Source organism: Artibeus jamaicensis, unplaced genomic scaffold, assembly GCF_021234435.1.
Source record: "Artibeus jamaicensis isolate MK-2021 breed Jamaican fruit bat unplaced genomic scaffold, CSHL_Jam_final contig_233, whole genome shotgun sequence".
Lineage (NCBI taxonomy): Eukaryota > Metazoa > Chordata > Mammalia > Chiroptera > Phyllostomidae > Artibeus > Artibeus jamaicensis.
Window position 1 is genome coordinate 38,163,670 of NW_026521486.1, and position 15,268 is coordinate 38,178,937.

Genomic DNA, 15,268 nt, shown 5'->3' on the forward strand with positions numbered 1-15,268 from the left:
CAAAGGGAAAGGGAACTCTGACCTCGGAATAAATGGAGTATTACTACATCTAATGGCATCTCACTGAATGAAAAATGTTTGCCTCAGAGTAAAGTGATACTCCTGAGGAAAACTTCTGAACAGCACTTTAAAGAAAAAGCAAAGGCACCATGAATCCTCCTTTCCTATTACTTTAAAAAAGAAAAAATAGAGAATGGAGAATGTATCTTCCTAGTATCCAAGTTTCTTTGCTCTTCACAGATTTGCCTTCCTCCCCCTCCCCTCTCCCAAAAGAAGGCTGAGCTGAAAACAAAATCTGCCTCAAACTCTCTCCATTAAAAGTTTAAAAGGATTAAGAATATAAATCTTTACTGAAGTGAAATACTCTGTAACAGTATAAAAACATTTAAGTCACATACGAAGCCAAGAGCAAGCCAAACTACCTTGGCTCTCTGGCCCAACAAAACTACCGTCTTGCCATCAACTTGCCATCAAATGGAGCAGCTCAACTTCATTATAGATAATTTAATTAAAAAGCATGTAAGGGAGGTTTAATTCATTCATCAGCAAACAGTTTAGACTGATAATAATTATTCTTCCTCTACCCAAATCTAAATAATTTACCCAAGACTTTCAAGGATTGAATTTTAAATACTTTTATATTTAAAACACATCTCATCTCCATCTTCTTCTAATTATTTTTTAGATTCCCATATTGATATATTATACCCTTTAGATAAGAAAAAGGAAGTATTCTAAATGAAGGAAAATGGGGTACAAAATCTTTATTAGCTTAAACTAGGTCAAATACAAAGAAACTACCATCAATAAGATTTTCCAATAAAGAGGAAAGCTCTTCCTTTCCTTCCTCTTCTGTCGTCATAACTACTCTCCAGGCAGAACGCCGTGGACAGATGAGTGAAGGAATCAGGTTCCGGGCAGCCGGCTGCCCTGGTTCTTCAGTGGACCGGACTTCAGACACTGGAGTAAACGGCAGGCAAACCCCGAACCGCAGCTCTGCCACTCAGATGACTTTGGACTGTCAAGCTAATTTCTGTGAGCCTGTTTCCTCATAAGGAGTTTTTAAAAAGAACTATGTGTGAGAATACATCATTTTTACTAATAACTGGCACTAAGTGAGCACTTTTCATGTGTTAGGCAGAACAGCAAGGCACTGTATTCGTCTTACACAATAGAAACTGACCTGAACAAGTGCATAGAAGATTTTCAGAATCTGTTTCTGTAGTAAAACAGAGTAATGTGAGGAATCGGGAAGGAGCTGCATGATTTGCTGTTGAATGCGAGGCAGAAATATTTGCATTGCTGCTATAAGAGGTTCTCTTTCCTCTGCTTTCTTGTATCTACATGAGCAAAGACAAAAAGAAAATAGTTTCCCCCCACAAAAGAACTATAAATAATAAATATATATATTTTTTAAAGCTATCTAAAGCTAAGAAAACAAAAACATCCCAACAACTGGGTTGCATTTTATGTTTGAATTATTAGAATAAACTTGAAAGAACGTTCACTGTTTTAGGCAAAAACTAAAAATCTTTCCAGAAAGAACTGGACTAGTTTAAAAGAATCCAAGACTATTTTGCAACTTTCCTAAATAAACTTTTCTACTACTTAAGTTAATTTTCAGCATACCACAATTCTTCCTATTAAATACAAGTTGATATGTCTGTTTAAATAGACACTCCTATTATTTAACAAGTAATGTGGGTAAAAACATTTCATCTTAAACTATCCTAAACTGAGAAATAAAAATAGTTTACAAACTTATGTGCCCTTAGATACTTCAACTGCTACAAATCTAAAGTATCTTCTAAAAACCCTACAGAGTATGAACCAACTAGTCAGTAAATAGAACCAGAGGGCTGTTCGAGCACAAGCAGCTATCCTCTTAGAAAGAGGAAAGTAACGCTGTTAAATGTGACACCTGTCCCCACCACCCAAGCAACTTTTATAGAAAAGAAAGTCACTAGCAAAGAAACTTTAACATTTTCTATCTTGCATCCAAAAAGTAAATATTAATATTTGGCGTACTTAAGGTACTCATTTAAAGACAAATGCTAAGGTACCTCTATATCAGAGTTTCCAAGGACCACCTGGAATTAACAAAAAATCTTGAAAAGCACTATATCATCACATCACTGCCTCAGAGATTAGCAATGTACATTGGCAGATTAAAAGTTCTTTAAATAACTGTAGTAAATAAGCATGTTTAACTGTGCTTAACCTACCGCTTGCCAAATTAACCTGACTCCACAGAGCGCCCCCAGCAGAACCCTGTATGCCATTTAGTTCTTTCTAAACGACACAAGGCTGGTATCCTTGCCCAGCAGAAATCGACTTACTCATATGTCTTCACCAGCTGATACAGACACAATAAACTGCCAAGCCAGCTTCCGCTGCTCTGAGACTGCAGGTAATAGTCTATCTTGTCCACTACCGCTGGCCAGTGACCAGGGAAATCGTACTTAATGATGGCGCGGAGACACATTGTCAACTGGACTCTGTAAGGTGGGGGAAGAAAGTCCAAAATCTAAGTAGTTAATAAATACCAGGTGTCAAAGACCTCTACTATTTTACATAAAAGCACTCTAACTCCAATTTACCTACATTATATAGTTATATATCTGGGGTAGAAGGACAAAAAACAGTGCTATCGAGAAAAAACTCCTCAGTAGCTCAACTTCACTGTAGATAAAGAGAACAGGTCATCTCCTAAAATAAATAAGTGCCACCTTTCAAACTGTTTTATCCTAAATACAATTTTGGAGGAAAAATTGATTTAAAATTAGTTCATTATCATTTTTCAAAAAAAAAAACCATTTTTCAGAACTAAAAAACTATTTAGTTCAGCCAAATCTCCCAGCTTGTCATATTTTGTATTTTGTTACCATAGCCTAAGAGGAAAACAAACAAATAAAGTGTTGTACATTTCAAGTAGACAAACTTAGCCTAAAAATGTGAAGTGGTAAGTAAAACGGAGGCCTACAGAATGGTGGGGAGCACGTCTACGAGCTGAAACCCTGAAGCACCACGTTCGGTTCACAGCCAACGCAGCGTGCTGTACCTACCCAGGCTTCCCGAGATACCCAGTGTCGTACTTGGAGTGTAAGAAACAAGCTGGCAACCTCTGCAGAGGAAACCTAAGAGCTATTCCCAACGATATAAAGAAAAAAAGCCACAGAAAAAACATAAAAGGGAAAAAAAAGGATCACTTTCATAAAACCACAAAGCCAAACAATAAAAGATGTGCAGTCGTAACACTGAGGTCAGTCATCATTTCCTCAACAAGATCCCAACCATAATTGGTATTAAAAAGAAAATGAGGGAAAATTTTTCTCTTCTCTAAACTACCAATATGTCCTCACATGGTCATTTGCGAATGGTTAGAAAGTGAGCCTGGCTAATTAGGATTCCACAGTGAAAAATAAAAAACAAAAAAGTGTGTGCCTATCAGTTGAACAGCCAATAACTTGAATTCACTAAAATGAAACACACAAAATAATGCCTTTCCCTTATGTTACCAAATCTATTTGAAAATTTTTCTTTGCAATACTCTTAAATAAACTTTAAGAATATTTCTTCAAAAGTGATTACAGCTAAGGCTTCAAGACATGAAAGAAGCCAAGCCACAAAGAACTGTCTCATTATAAAGACAAAGGTCTCCCCTTACGTCAGCAGCAGCTGTTCCTAAACAACCAATACATCAAATCTGTATGCAATAAAATGGAAATTTTCTGGTTTTTAAAATTCCCTCATCAGGTTGACCCTCACAACACTTTTTCACTCCAGCCAAGCAAAGGATGGCTATGAACGGCCCTCCTTTCACACAATACCATGTGGAAGCACTGCAAGACTCGGAGATACCTGAAAATGTACAGATTTCGAGACATGGGTCTGTGCAAGACATGGGTCCGTGCTGACACCACAGGGGACCACTGCCCAGGGTGGCATCTGGGCAACCCGTGAGAACGGTGGTTTTCTTTCATTAATAAATCTATTTCTCCTCTCAACAGACAAAATAACTCTACAAAGAAGAGCTCAATGTTCCTTCTCCCTCCTCACTGTTCCCCTCACGCTTTCTTCCCTTTCTCCTGCTTATGCCACAGTGTGTAGTGGACACCCAAGGGGAAAAGCTGCATCTAATCTCTTGACATTAAACAATTTCATTCCCCTACCTCGGTTTCATCGATTTCCCTCCTCCATTTTCAAAAAGAAATCTAATCTAATTACTAGCTCGTGTTGCAAAGAGTTTGTTTCTCCTCTCTTAAGACTGCAAAATTTGTATGACTCTACAGCTGTGCTGTCCAATAGCTAGGGGCAGCCCCTAGCTCGCTACCTGTGCACTTCAAATTTATCAAAATTAAGTTAAAATTCAGCTCCTCAGTTACACTGGCCACATTTCAAGCACTCAATACCACACATGCCTAAATACCAGACAGTGTGGGTAAAGATTTCCATCACCACACAAAGTTCTCTTGGACATGGCCTAAGGCAAATGCAAAAAACCACAGACTATTCTTCCAGTTTCTACCTACTCTATCCTATCTGCTCTAAAGGAAAAGATACTCGGTTCACAGAAATTAATGAGAAGATAGGCTAAGTGTTAACAAAAGTGGTAGGTTAAAAACTTCCAAAAGTCAACTTCCCAAGTTAGGAAAAAGAAAAGCAGACAGGAAAAAGTCCAGAGAGCATAACTAAGGACGTAAGTTATTTACATAGTGGGACTGACACAACCATTTTAGTCAAGTACAGTTTTTGCCTTACCTCTTTTTCGTGGCAACTTAAAGCAGCTAAATCTTTCCAAAAATATTGCAAAGGATTTCAAACATAAGGACAAATAAGTGAAAGAATATTCTTTGAGTGCCTGTCTTCATTAGCTTACCAACGAAATTTGAGGCTGATGATTACATCCAACCTCCCACATACATATACGCTTCTGTGTTTTCCCCTACTAATCATACAGATATAGTACAAAGTACCTCACTAAATCCGGAGACCGAATTATTCCTTCCACAATGTTATCACGTATTTGCTGGCGATCATTTTCATGAATGTTGAATGGAAATACTGCTTCTCCCAGTGGAGGTTCTCGGTCTGGCCAGTACTGTGTCACCATATTCTTCAAGTAAATGGCAGCTACGTTAGAGAAAAAAACGCTAATGTAGCAGCAACAAAAAGATGACTTTCATTCAGCTTTACAGGGCATGAAAGGCTAATCCCTTCAATGTTAAATAGGACAGCCAGCAAAAATGGAAAATCTTACCACCATAAATCTCACAGTATGCCTTTTATTTTATATAGGCCATCTCAAATGATGCCCTATTAATGCAAATATTTTTTCGATATAAAATTAACAGCATTTAATGGCTGAATTATAAGTAAGCCCATGATTTTACCATGTGTGTATCATTGTTGTCTGAAGGTTATTTTTTATTTTCAAGACAAATTCTATAGGGATTATAATGGTTTTATGATCTTATCAGTAATCTGGCATTTTAATGCACTGTTGATAGAAAATGCAAGCAAAAGTAATTTGGTGATAAAATTCAAAGTTCTGAACGTTAACATCATTAATAGGCATTGACCTAGCATTTCCATCTCTCATAATTTATTCTATAAAAATTTTCCCACTAGTATCCAGAGATATTACGTGCAAGCATGCTGCTCATTTTAGCACTGTCTCTATAACAACAATGAAAAGGGACAATACAGGAAATGTCCATTAATATCAAATTGTTTAAATAAACTATGAGAGTCATGTACAAAGAAATGCTGAACAACTGTTGTAAAGCATATGCATATGCACTAACATAGATCAATCTCCCAAAAGTACAAGGTTGAATCAGAAAAAGGAAATTATAAAATCGGATGTGTAATGTAAACAGATCTCCGTAACTCTCTGAAGCCTGCTGGCATATCTAGAAGAAAGAAAAGAACTGTTAAACCATGCAACACAGTTGATGGCAGCTATCTTTCAGGGCAGGATTAACAGCAATCTAATCTGTAAAGTCTGTGTTTTTGTAATGTTTATATGCCATAAAGAGGAAATATTAGTTTAATAAATTGCTTTAAGATCTTTAAAAATACTACTTCTAAAAAGCTTCCAACGAAACTTCACAATGGCCCTATAAATACTTAGGTTATTAAAACAGATTTCATTTAACAAAATGTGGTTTCCGAACAGCCTATTTTATAAAACAAAGGTTAAACAAAACTGAGAGCAGTGGTTTCAAAAACAAACTTAGAGAAGTATTACAAACCTTATTAAAGTAAAAAATAATTCCAATATGAGTGTCTTTTTATAGGTTTTTCTTAATTACAAAGGGATCTCTCAGGAAATCATACAAGTTGTTATAAATATTTCCTCAAAGTATAATGATTCCTTACTTTTTTATCTGTTATTTCAAGTGAAATTAAATACTTCCATCAGCATGTCGAGTACAACCCCATTTCTGTAAAACTGCTCACCAACCCCTCTGCCCAAACAACACACACACGTCTTAATGATGGTCCTTTGAGAGATGACTGTGGAGTAATTTTTTTTATTTCTCCTTGGTATTCTCCTATATTGCCCAAATTAATCACAATGAGTATATGCCACCTACATAATTTTTAAAGAGCCTTTTTAACTATTTCTTTATTTAGTTATTATTATTTTACCCCCTTTACCTTGAAGTTACTATCTTTTTAGGCTTCACAATACTCCAAGGCTGCTTTCTCCATTTTTTGACCTTTTGGGTTCTAATGACAACCTAATTTTTTAAAAAACCACATACCATGGAACTACCGTAGGTCCCACAGACTTAAAGGTAACTTTCATGTTTAAAGTAAAAGGCTCAGGAGGCTGAGTGCCGGCCTGTGAGCCAAAGGGACGAGGATTCCATTCCCAGTCAGGGCACGTGCCTGGGTTATGGGCCAGGTCCCCAGTGAGAGGCGTGCGAGAAGCAACCACACATTAATATTTCTCTCCCTGTCTTCTCCTTCCCTTCCCCTCTGTCTAAAAATAAGTAAGTAAAACCTTCAGAAAAGCCCTGTTCCCCAGTCGCATGGTCAGGAAGACCTGCACACTGCACTGGCTCCATGATCTGATGCACAAATGGAGCTCAAATGCACAAACACGAATGCACGGCGTTAAACTGCGGGCTGGAAGGGGAGGCCACCAGAAACCATAAAAAAGAAAGGAGGAGGAGATGAAGCTATTATAATTAGGAAAAATAAGGGGGAAATGGCAAAGTTACAGAGGCAAGGAACTGGCAGTGGAGGGTGGGAAGGAAGGAAAAGGCTAGGGGAGATTGAAGAGCTCAGTATCTGCCCCTAAGTTCCCAGAGAAAAGGAAAGTTGTATTTTTTAAATAAATGTTTATTTTTTATTGTTATCCATTTTTAATCCTTGCTAGAGGATATGTTTATTGATTTTCTTTTTTTTTTTAATTACAGGTGTCTTCATTTTTCCCTCACCACTTGCCCCCACCCCAGCCAAACCCACCTCCCTCCCTTGCTTCTACCCTCCCCCTTGGCTTTGTCCATGTGTCCGTTTATTGGTTTTAGAGAGGGGATGGGGAGAGGTAGAGAGAAACATCAGTCTGCAGGAAAAACATCAATCAGCTGCCTCCCATACACACTGACCAGGATCAAACCCATAACCTCTGCGTGCACGGGGACAAAACTCCAACCAAGCCACCTGGCCAAGGCAGGAAGTGATTTTTATAAACCATTAGAAATACAAATACTTGTTGTGCATTTCCTATTTTTCCAAGAAATTACAGATATTTAGAATTAAAATAAAAGTCTATTTTTACTTTCACCATAAATAAATTAAAAAAGGGTAAAAAACCAACCCACCTGCCTGGCGAACTGGGAACTCCACATGGTCAGAGACTATAATCCGAAGCAAACTGGGGGCAAAATTGATGATCTTGTAGGACTGAAATTACAAAGAAATATTTTTTAAAATAGGGCAAGATAAATGAGTAACTATTCGCACTTGTTACTACATATACTACTGCAAATAAAACTTTTAAAGTGAGAGAAACTCTCCAAAATAAAGATTATTAAAATACTTCAAGTCAAAAAAAGTTTTACTTAGAATTGATGAATAAAAGAGTATGAATATTTTGTTTGTTTTTACATATATGGTCAAAATACTCTCCATAAAGGACGTGACAACTTACAGTACAACAGGAGCATAAGAGTGTGTCCATCTATCCAATATAGAGATATCATTCCTTCAAAAATTTTAAAACCTTACTCATATTTTAAATTGCATTTCCTCTATGTTGAATTTTTCCTGTTTGTTGACTATTTGTTTTTCTACAAACTCTTTATTCTCTTTATCCTTCTATAAATGAAATATCTGTTTTAGTCTTAATAAATTCTTAGAGCTATTTATGATTTACAATCTCAACTTTTTATATGACCTATACATTGCAAGCATTTCTTCCCAGCTTATTTGTGCTTCAATTTTGTTTATTTTTGATGAACCATAAACAGAAAAACAGAAGCTACAGAAAACAGAAGCTCCAACACAGAAAAAAGCGGACAAGATAACATTAGACAGCTGTGCGTGCACTGCACAGAGGGACTGGAACCCCGTGCCTAAAAGAGCTGCCAACAGGGGGCCCTCCGGTGCTGGAGCATCTTTCAAACTTAACAATGCCCCACTGAGCCTGTACTGGTGAAGTGCCTGCTGCCTGGGTCATTTCAGGCCACAGGCATGTTCTACTTTGACTTACTCTTGAGTTTGGGCCAGGGTGACTTTGGAAGCACAAAAAAATATAGAGCAACCCCATTCTTTCTGACAGTATTTCCACCGGATGTCTGTTACCCAGACTATATTACAACCCTGCCACATTCCCAGAGCTTGTACTTGGCCTTTCCCTCTGACATTCCCAGAAAAGACTCATAAATTCTCAGTAAGGTTAAAGCTGGACAAATGGAGACTTCCAGCCAAGATGGAGGCATAGGTAGATATACTTGGCCTCCTTGTACAACTTAAAGAAGGAAAACGACAAATTTAAAAACAAAAACAACCAAAACTGCCAAAAAACTGAACCATACAGAAGTCTGACAACCAAGAAATTAAAGAAGAAACATTCATCCAGACTGGTAGGAGGGGCAGAGACGGGCAGCTGGGGTAGAGAGGACCTACAGCAAGGTGGCAGCTGGAAGAGTGGGCAATCCCACATTTACGTGCAAATAAACCAGAAGGAACTGGGGAGCAAGACAAGCCGAACAACCCAGGCTTCCAGCAAGGGAAAAGAAAGCCTCAAAACCTCTGGCTGTAAAAACCTGTGGAGGTTGTGGCAGCAAGAGAAACTCCCAGCCTCACAGGAGAGTTCATTGGAGAAACCCACAAGGTCCTAAAACACACACAAAACCACCCACCCAGGAATCAGCACCAGAAGGGCCCAATTTGCTTGTGGGCTGAAGGGGAAGTGACTGAAAGCCAGCTGAGACCTGAGCAAGTGGCATTGTCGCCTCCCAGACCCCTCCCCCACATACAGTGCCATAATGCCATTCCAGGGCAAATAGCTAAGGTTCCACCCCTTTCAGTGTAACAGGTGTGCCCAAAGAAATATGGCCTAAGTGAAAGAACAGTTCAAAAGTCCAGAAAAACAACTAAGCAACAAGGAGAAAGCCAACCTATCTGATGCATGGTTCAAAACACTGGTAATCAGGATGCTCACAGAAATGGTTGAGTATGGTCGCAAAACAGAAGAAATGAAGGCTATGCAAAGTGAAATAAAGGAAATGTACAAAGAACCAACAGCGAAGGGAAGGAAACTGGGACTCAAATCAATAATTTTGGAACAGAAGAAAGAAATAAACATCCAACCAGACAGAATGAAGAAACAAGAATTCAAAAAAAAAAACAAGTAGATGCTTAGGAACCTCTAGGACAACTTTAAACATTCCAACATCTGAATCATAGGGGTGCCAAAGGGAGAAGAGGAAGAATAAGAAACTGAAAACTTATTTGAAAACATAATGAAGGAGAACTTCCCCAATCTAGCAAAAGAAATAAACTTCCAGGAAATCCAGGAAGGCCAGAGAGTCCCAAAGAAGTTAGACCTAAGGAAGTACATACATCAAAATTACATCACCCAAGATTAAAGATAAGGAGAGAATCTTAAAAGTGGCCAGAGAAAAGGACACAGTGACCTACAAAAAAGTTCCCGTGATAAGACTGTCAGCTGATTTCTCAAAAGAAACCTTGCAGGCAAGAAGGGACTGGAAAGAAGTATTCAAAGTCATGAAGGGCAAGGACCTACATCCAAGATTACTCCATCCAGTAAAGCTATGATTTAGAATGTAGGGCACGTAAAGTGCTTCTGAGATAAGGTCAAATTAAAGGAGTTCATCATCACCAAGCCCTTATATGAAATGTTAAAGGGACTTACTAAGAAAAAGAAGATTAAAAATATGAACAGTAAAATGACAACAAATTCACAACCATCAACAACTGAACCTAAAAAAAAAAACCCTAAGCAAACACCTAGAACAGGAACAGAATCCCACAAATGGAGATCACATTAGCCAGGAGGGGGAGGGGAAAAAGGGGGGAAAGGTACAGTAAATAAGCACAAATGGTAGGCACAAAACAGACAGCAGGAGGTTAAGAACAGTATTGGAAATGGAAAAGCCAAAAAATTTATATGTACAACCATGGACATGAACTAAGGCAGGGGAAAATACTGGTTGGGGGGGGGTGCAGGGTGGAGGAGAATAAAGGGGAGAAAAAAATGGGAAAATTGTAATAGCATGATCAATAAAATATACTTTGAAAAGAAAATAAAGCTGGACAAATGATGCAGAGTCCATTCATATTACTGTCTCCCAAGAACATATCCATTTATTTATAATAGCACTTATTAAGATAAGTATTTGACTAAAAAATTTGGAGAAAACTGGTATCTTCTAAATATTGATCATTTCCATCTAAAAATATTATGCTTTCCAAACCTTTCTGTATTCTTCAGTAAAAATTTAAATCATCTTATAATTGTTCTTTCTTTCATCCTATATAAACTTCAGAATCTTAAATCTGTTGCATAGAAAATAAATTCTGTTTTATCCGTAATTGAAACCACCAGAATTTTAAAGTAGTTTTAAAGAAAACATTTCTTTTAACAGCAATTTACAGGAGTCAAAATTAATACAGATTTAGCCCACTCTTCTATACCCCTACATTTACATTATAAAATAACTTGAGCCTATAACTTTTGAGGTACTCAAAGATCTTATAGTGAGTAAATATCTCTATAGCTTAGTTCTAATCTATATAGTTTAGTATTTATTTAAAAATCTTATTACATATAAGTACAAAATAATCTTTATACTTAGATTAATGCTACTTATTTGAAAATAGTTATTGTGGAGACTACTTTTATTTCAACATTGTTGCCATTTTACACATTTTGAAACTTTTCTTTTGCAACTGTTTGCATTTCAAAGAACTTCTGCAATTTTTGTCATTTCCTTTCAGTCTTGATTCAGTCTATGTTAACTTGGCCAGTTAAAACATTCGGTGGTAAATTAAGATGTACTCTCATACTATTTTCCTCATTTATCCAATTTCCTTTTCTACCTTTAGGCATCAAATGTCTAAGGGTGAAAAAAGACATTTTGAAGTTTTCGGAAAATAAAGAGTTTACTTGCTTAGCTAAATACTATGTTTTATGAGAACCCATTTAAAGCAAAGAACCTAGGTTTTCCCCTTCTCGGCCTCACTGCACCCACTGTGTTAACTTTCCCAGTCCTCCGACAGGCCAAGTTGAGGGCCTCTACTGAGCCTGCCCTTCCCTCTGCTCCCCTCCCAGTTCTTCACTTGCTCATTTTAACATCTAGATCTCTGCTTAATGTCATTCTTCAGAGAACGACCACACTAATTATACAACCCAACACACTCTAGGGCTTTACTCTCAGTGTAACACTTATGACCTAAAGCTATATTATTTACTTGTCAGTATCCCCCACTGGAATGCAAGTTATACAAGAGCAGAGTCTTGTACTAGTATCTTTAATATAACTCAATAAATATGTTATTCATATAAGCAAACTCCTTAAAGGGCAATAAAAATGATACCACAGATGCATGGAAAAGCAGAAATAAAAGCTTGGCAATAAAGGCACGTATTTTATTTCCTTACTTAGGCCATGTGGAGAATTATTTATTAAAAGAAAATACTTTTCTAGGTGAGTTACTGGAGCAAGACATCTACCCATTCCTACTTCTCTGTGCTGCTACTACAGGGTTTTCTGGGTCTAGAGATGGTGAAGAATATATACAGGAAGCATTCTTAATTTTCTGAGATAAAAATGGAAATGCATTTTTCGATACAAACAATATCACAAATAGCAGGCAAGGAACCAGTCACTGGTAACAGAAATACTTTGTTGGCCACAGAAAAATGTATGTCCAAATAAGAATTTATCCTGTGGAATTCAGGCTATTATATTTTGAAGCTGCTTTCCTCTTCTAAATGGCAACTGACAAACCAATCAGTACTTTATACATGATGAGCCCACTTCCTATGCAGAGCGTATTTGCTGAGGGGGCAACCCAGACTGAGCTACAATAACTGAGCTGGTCCCTAATCACTTATGGCAAATTTCCCGTTTATCCAACAGAGCAAAATGGTAAAGGATAAGTACACAAAACCCAACATTATAACCATGTTTTACTGTTTTATGTAAATTATGACATAATTTAGCCTTCTACCTATAGACAATTCAAAAAAAGTACTTAAGGCATATTACAATCCAAAGCATTATACAAAATATAAATGCTAAAACGTGACATTGTAATAAGCTTTTAGAAGTAACAGAGGAAATTGTGGTCTGTGATGACTTGGGTGAATACGGGGAAAGGCAGAGTGAGGATGGAATGAATTTGAACTGAAACATCATGAAAAAAATAGAACTGGGTTCTAAGTTTCACTTCTAGCTCTACAGGATCACCCACCTACCTTCCCAAGTTCTGTAACGTCCACTGCACCTATGTACTGATGAATCAGAAACAAAGCAAAGGTATGCTAACAGAAGCAGGGAAGTACATCATAATATCAAAGATTTGATCCCTATGGACACTATTAAAGTAACATCTGGCCTCACTGTAAGAAGAAGAAGGTCACAAAGAGGCCAAACTCTTCTGTTTACACTAGTAGACTGCAAGTCCAATTCTTGCTTTGCTCCTCCTAACCGATCCCTGGATTACTATTTTTCTAGCCAATCAATATATAGTACTTCTACTCTGCAGAGCCTGGGACAAGTACTGACTTTAACTTTCCACTATTCTCAGTGAGAGTCCTTTTCTTTTTGAGAAGAAATACTTTCCCTTTAGGCTACCTGTTCAACTCAACCTTCTCTACAGAATCAATGTTTTATTTACTCTCCCTTTTATCTGTGGAAAATCCTAGATTCACACTCACTCCAAACTCCACCCAGATTTCCCATTAAAGCAATTCATTTCAAAGATTCGCAGTGCACCTGCACTGTTAAGTCAGCTCCAGCCAGGGAAAACCTTAGCGAGCTCCTACAGAAACATTTACTTAGGACAGTCGTTCTCACGCTTTAGGAAAGCACAGAATCACCTAGCTAGCTAATTAAAACAAAATTAGGTTCCCTCCCGACTCTCTGATTCTTTAAGTCTAGAGTGAAGCCCTAACATTTGCATTTCCAACAAATTCCCAGGTGACGTTGACACTGTTCATCCTAAACAGCATTTTGAAAACCACTAATTTAGGAATATTCCTTTATATTTTAAGGACTACCGCAACCTCAAACAGTTGTCATTCTATCTTGGGAGTAGACCTTAACTCATACTTCTCAGTGAGAGGTCTGATTCATTCTTACAGGTTTAGAGGAAAACATAAGCTAGAGTTTGGGCTCACCAAAATTTCGAAAATTAGGCGGTGACACGGAAACAAGGTGCAGATGAGTTACTTAGAGGATGGAGGATAAAAGAGCCTATACATTTTAGCATTTTTTCAGAAATCCCTCCAACCACGTCTTTTGCACGTGCCTTTTGTAAGGCTACACCACCACGAAAATCGCCTCCTCTTCCTAGAGCTCTCTCCTGGCAGCACTTCCCAGCTCGCACACAAAACTCCGCCAATCAGTGTCAGAACAGTGCTGCGAACCCCACAAGCAGCGGGGCGCTGGGCAAGGTTTCCCACAGCAACACCTAAAAAGGGCTGTGTCTGGAGAAAAGCCCAACTCGGATTTGAAATTTAAGTGAATTTTCCCAGCCGCGTCCCCAAGTCAGCGCGCTTAAATCACACCCTGGAAACACCAGCAAGGGTTGCTAAAGCTTCTTTCTGCGGACCCCGCGGGCTGAACAAACTGCACGGGGAAGGAACCCAAGAAAAGATGCGAAAGTAGCCAACAGGTGCCGGGGCCGCTCGGACGCGGTCCCCAGAGCGCGGCTGCACAGCGCCCTGGGGCGGGGGCGGGCGCCCAGCCGTGGGAGCCCCGGGTGGGGGGCGGACATCGGGCGCCGGGGGGCAGAGCAGCGGAGCCGGCGGCGAGGGGCGCGGCAGGCCCGGGCCTCACCTGGTTGAGCTCGTTCTCAGCTGCGATCCGCAGCTTCGGGTCGATGGTGCCCTTCAGCGCCTGGATGATCCGGTTGAGGTCCATCTCGCCGGCGGGGGCTCCGCGGCCCCCGGACCAGTAGGCCAGACTGCAGCGCTAGTTTCCCTTCGAGCCGCTCAGCCCTTCCCTCCGCGGCCCCGGGACTACCTCACGCCCCACCCCCCGCCACCGTCGCCACCTGCAGCCACTTGCTGCGCCACTCCGACTCCGCGCCCCCTGTCCGCCCTGTCCACCCCCCACAACGCGCTCTCCATTCACCCTTTTACGACAGCCGGTGGGAGGCGGGGGGAGAGGAAGCGGCGCTTCCTTTACGGCGGCCTCTTCCCCGGGCGGAGGCGCGGGCGGGCTCCCCCCGGCGGCCGGCGTGCGGCGGTGCTCCGGGCCCGAACGCGCGGCCCGGCGGGCGGCCGCCGTGCTGCGCGGAAAGCAGCGCCCCGCCTCCCCCTGTTCCAGACCGAGGGCCCGGTGTCTTTCCCCTGCTTCCACGGTGACCGTATATGGACAGCTGGCAGTTTTCGTGAGTCCAGACTGGGCGCGCACCACAGCTGAGTGGGTTCACAGCATTGGTTGGAGCCCTGAGATCCTCTAGGCCACAGCAGGGCAGGGTCCCCACGGGGTCGGTGGGAGAGATCATTCATTCACTGAACGTTGATTCGACATATTTTTTAAAGAGTATCGAA

General features: G+C 39.9%; 1 protein-coding gene across 1 annotated transcript in view; it reads right to left on the reverse strand.

The window, feature by feature from the left end:
* Nucleotides 1-14,780, reverse strand: part of IPO8 (importin 8) — a 55,651-nt gene extending 40,871 nt beyond the window's left edge. The window contains exons 1-5 of the mRNA XM_037139772.2: nt 14,550-14,780; nt 7,839-7,920; nt 4,977-5,133; nt 2,340-2,498; nt 1,184-1,340 (exon numbers count right to left, since the gene is read on the reverse strand). Coding sequence (XP_036995667.2) covers nt 1,184-1,340; nt 2,340-2,498; nt 4,977-5,133; nt 7,839-7,920; nt 14,550-14,633 — 639 coding nt within the window. The 5' untranslated portion in view covers nt 14,634-14,780. The remainder of the gene's footprint in view (nt 1-1,183; nt 1,341-2,339; nt 2,499-4,976; nt 5,134-7,838; nt 7,921-14,549) is intronic.
* Nucleotides 14,781-15,268: the final 488 nt, after the last annotated feature.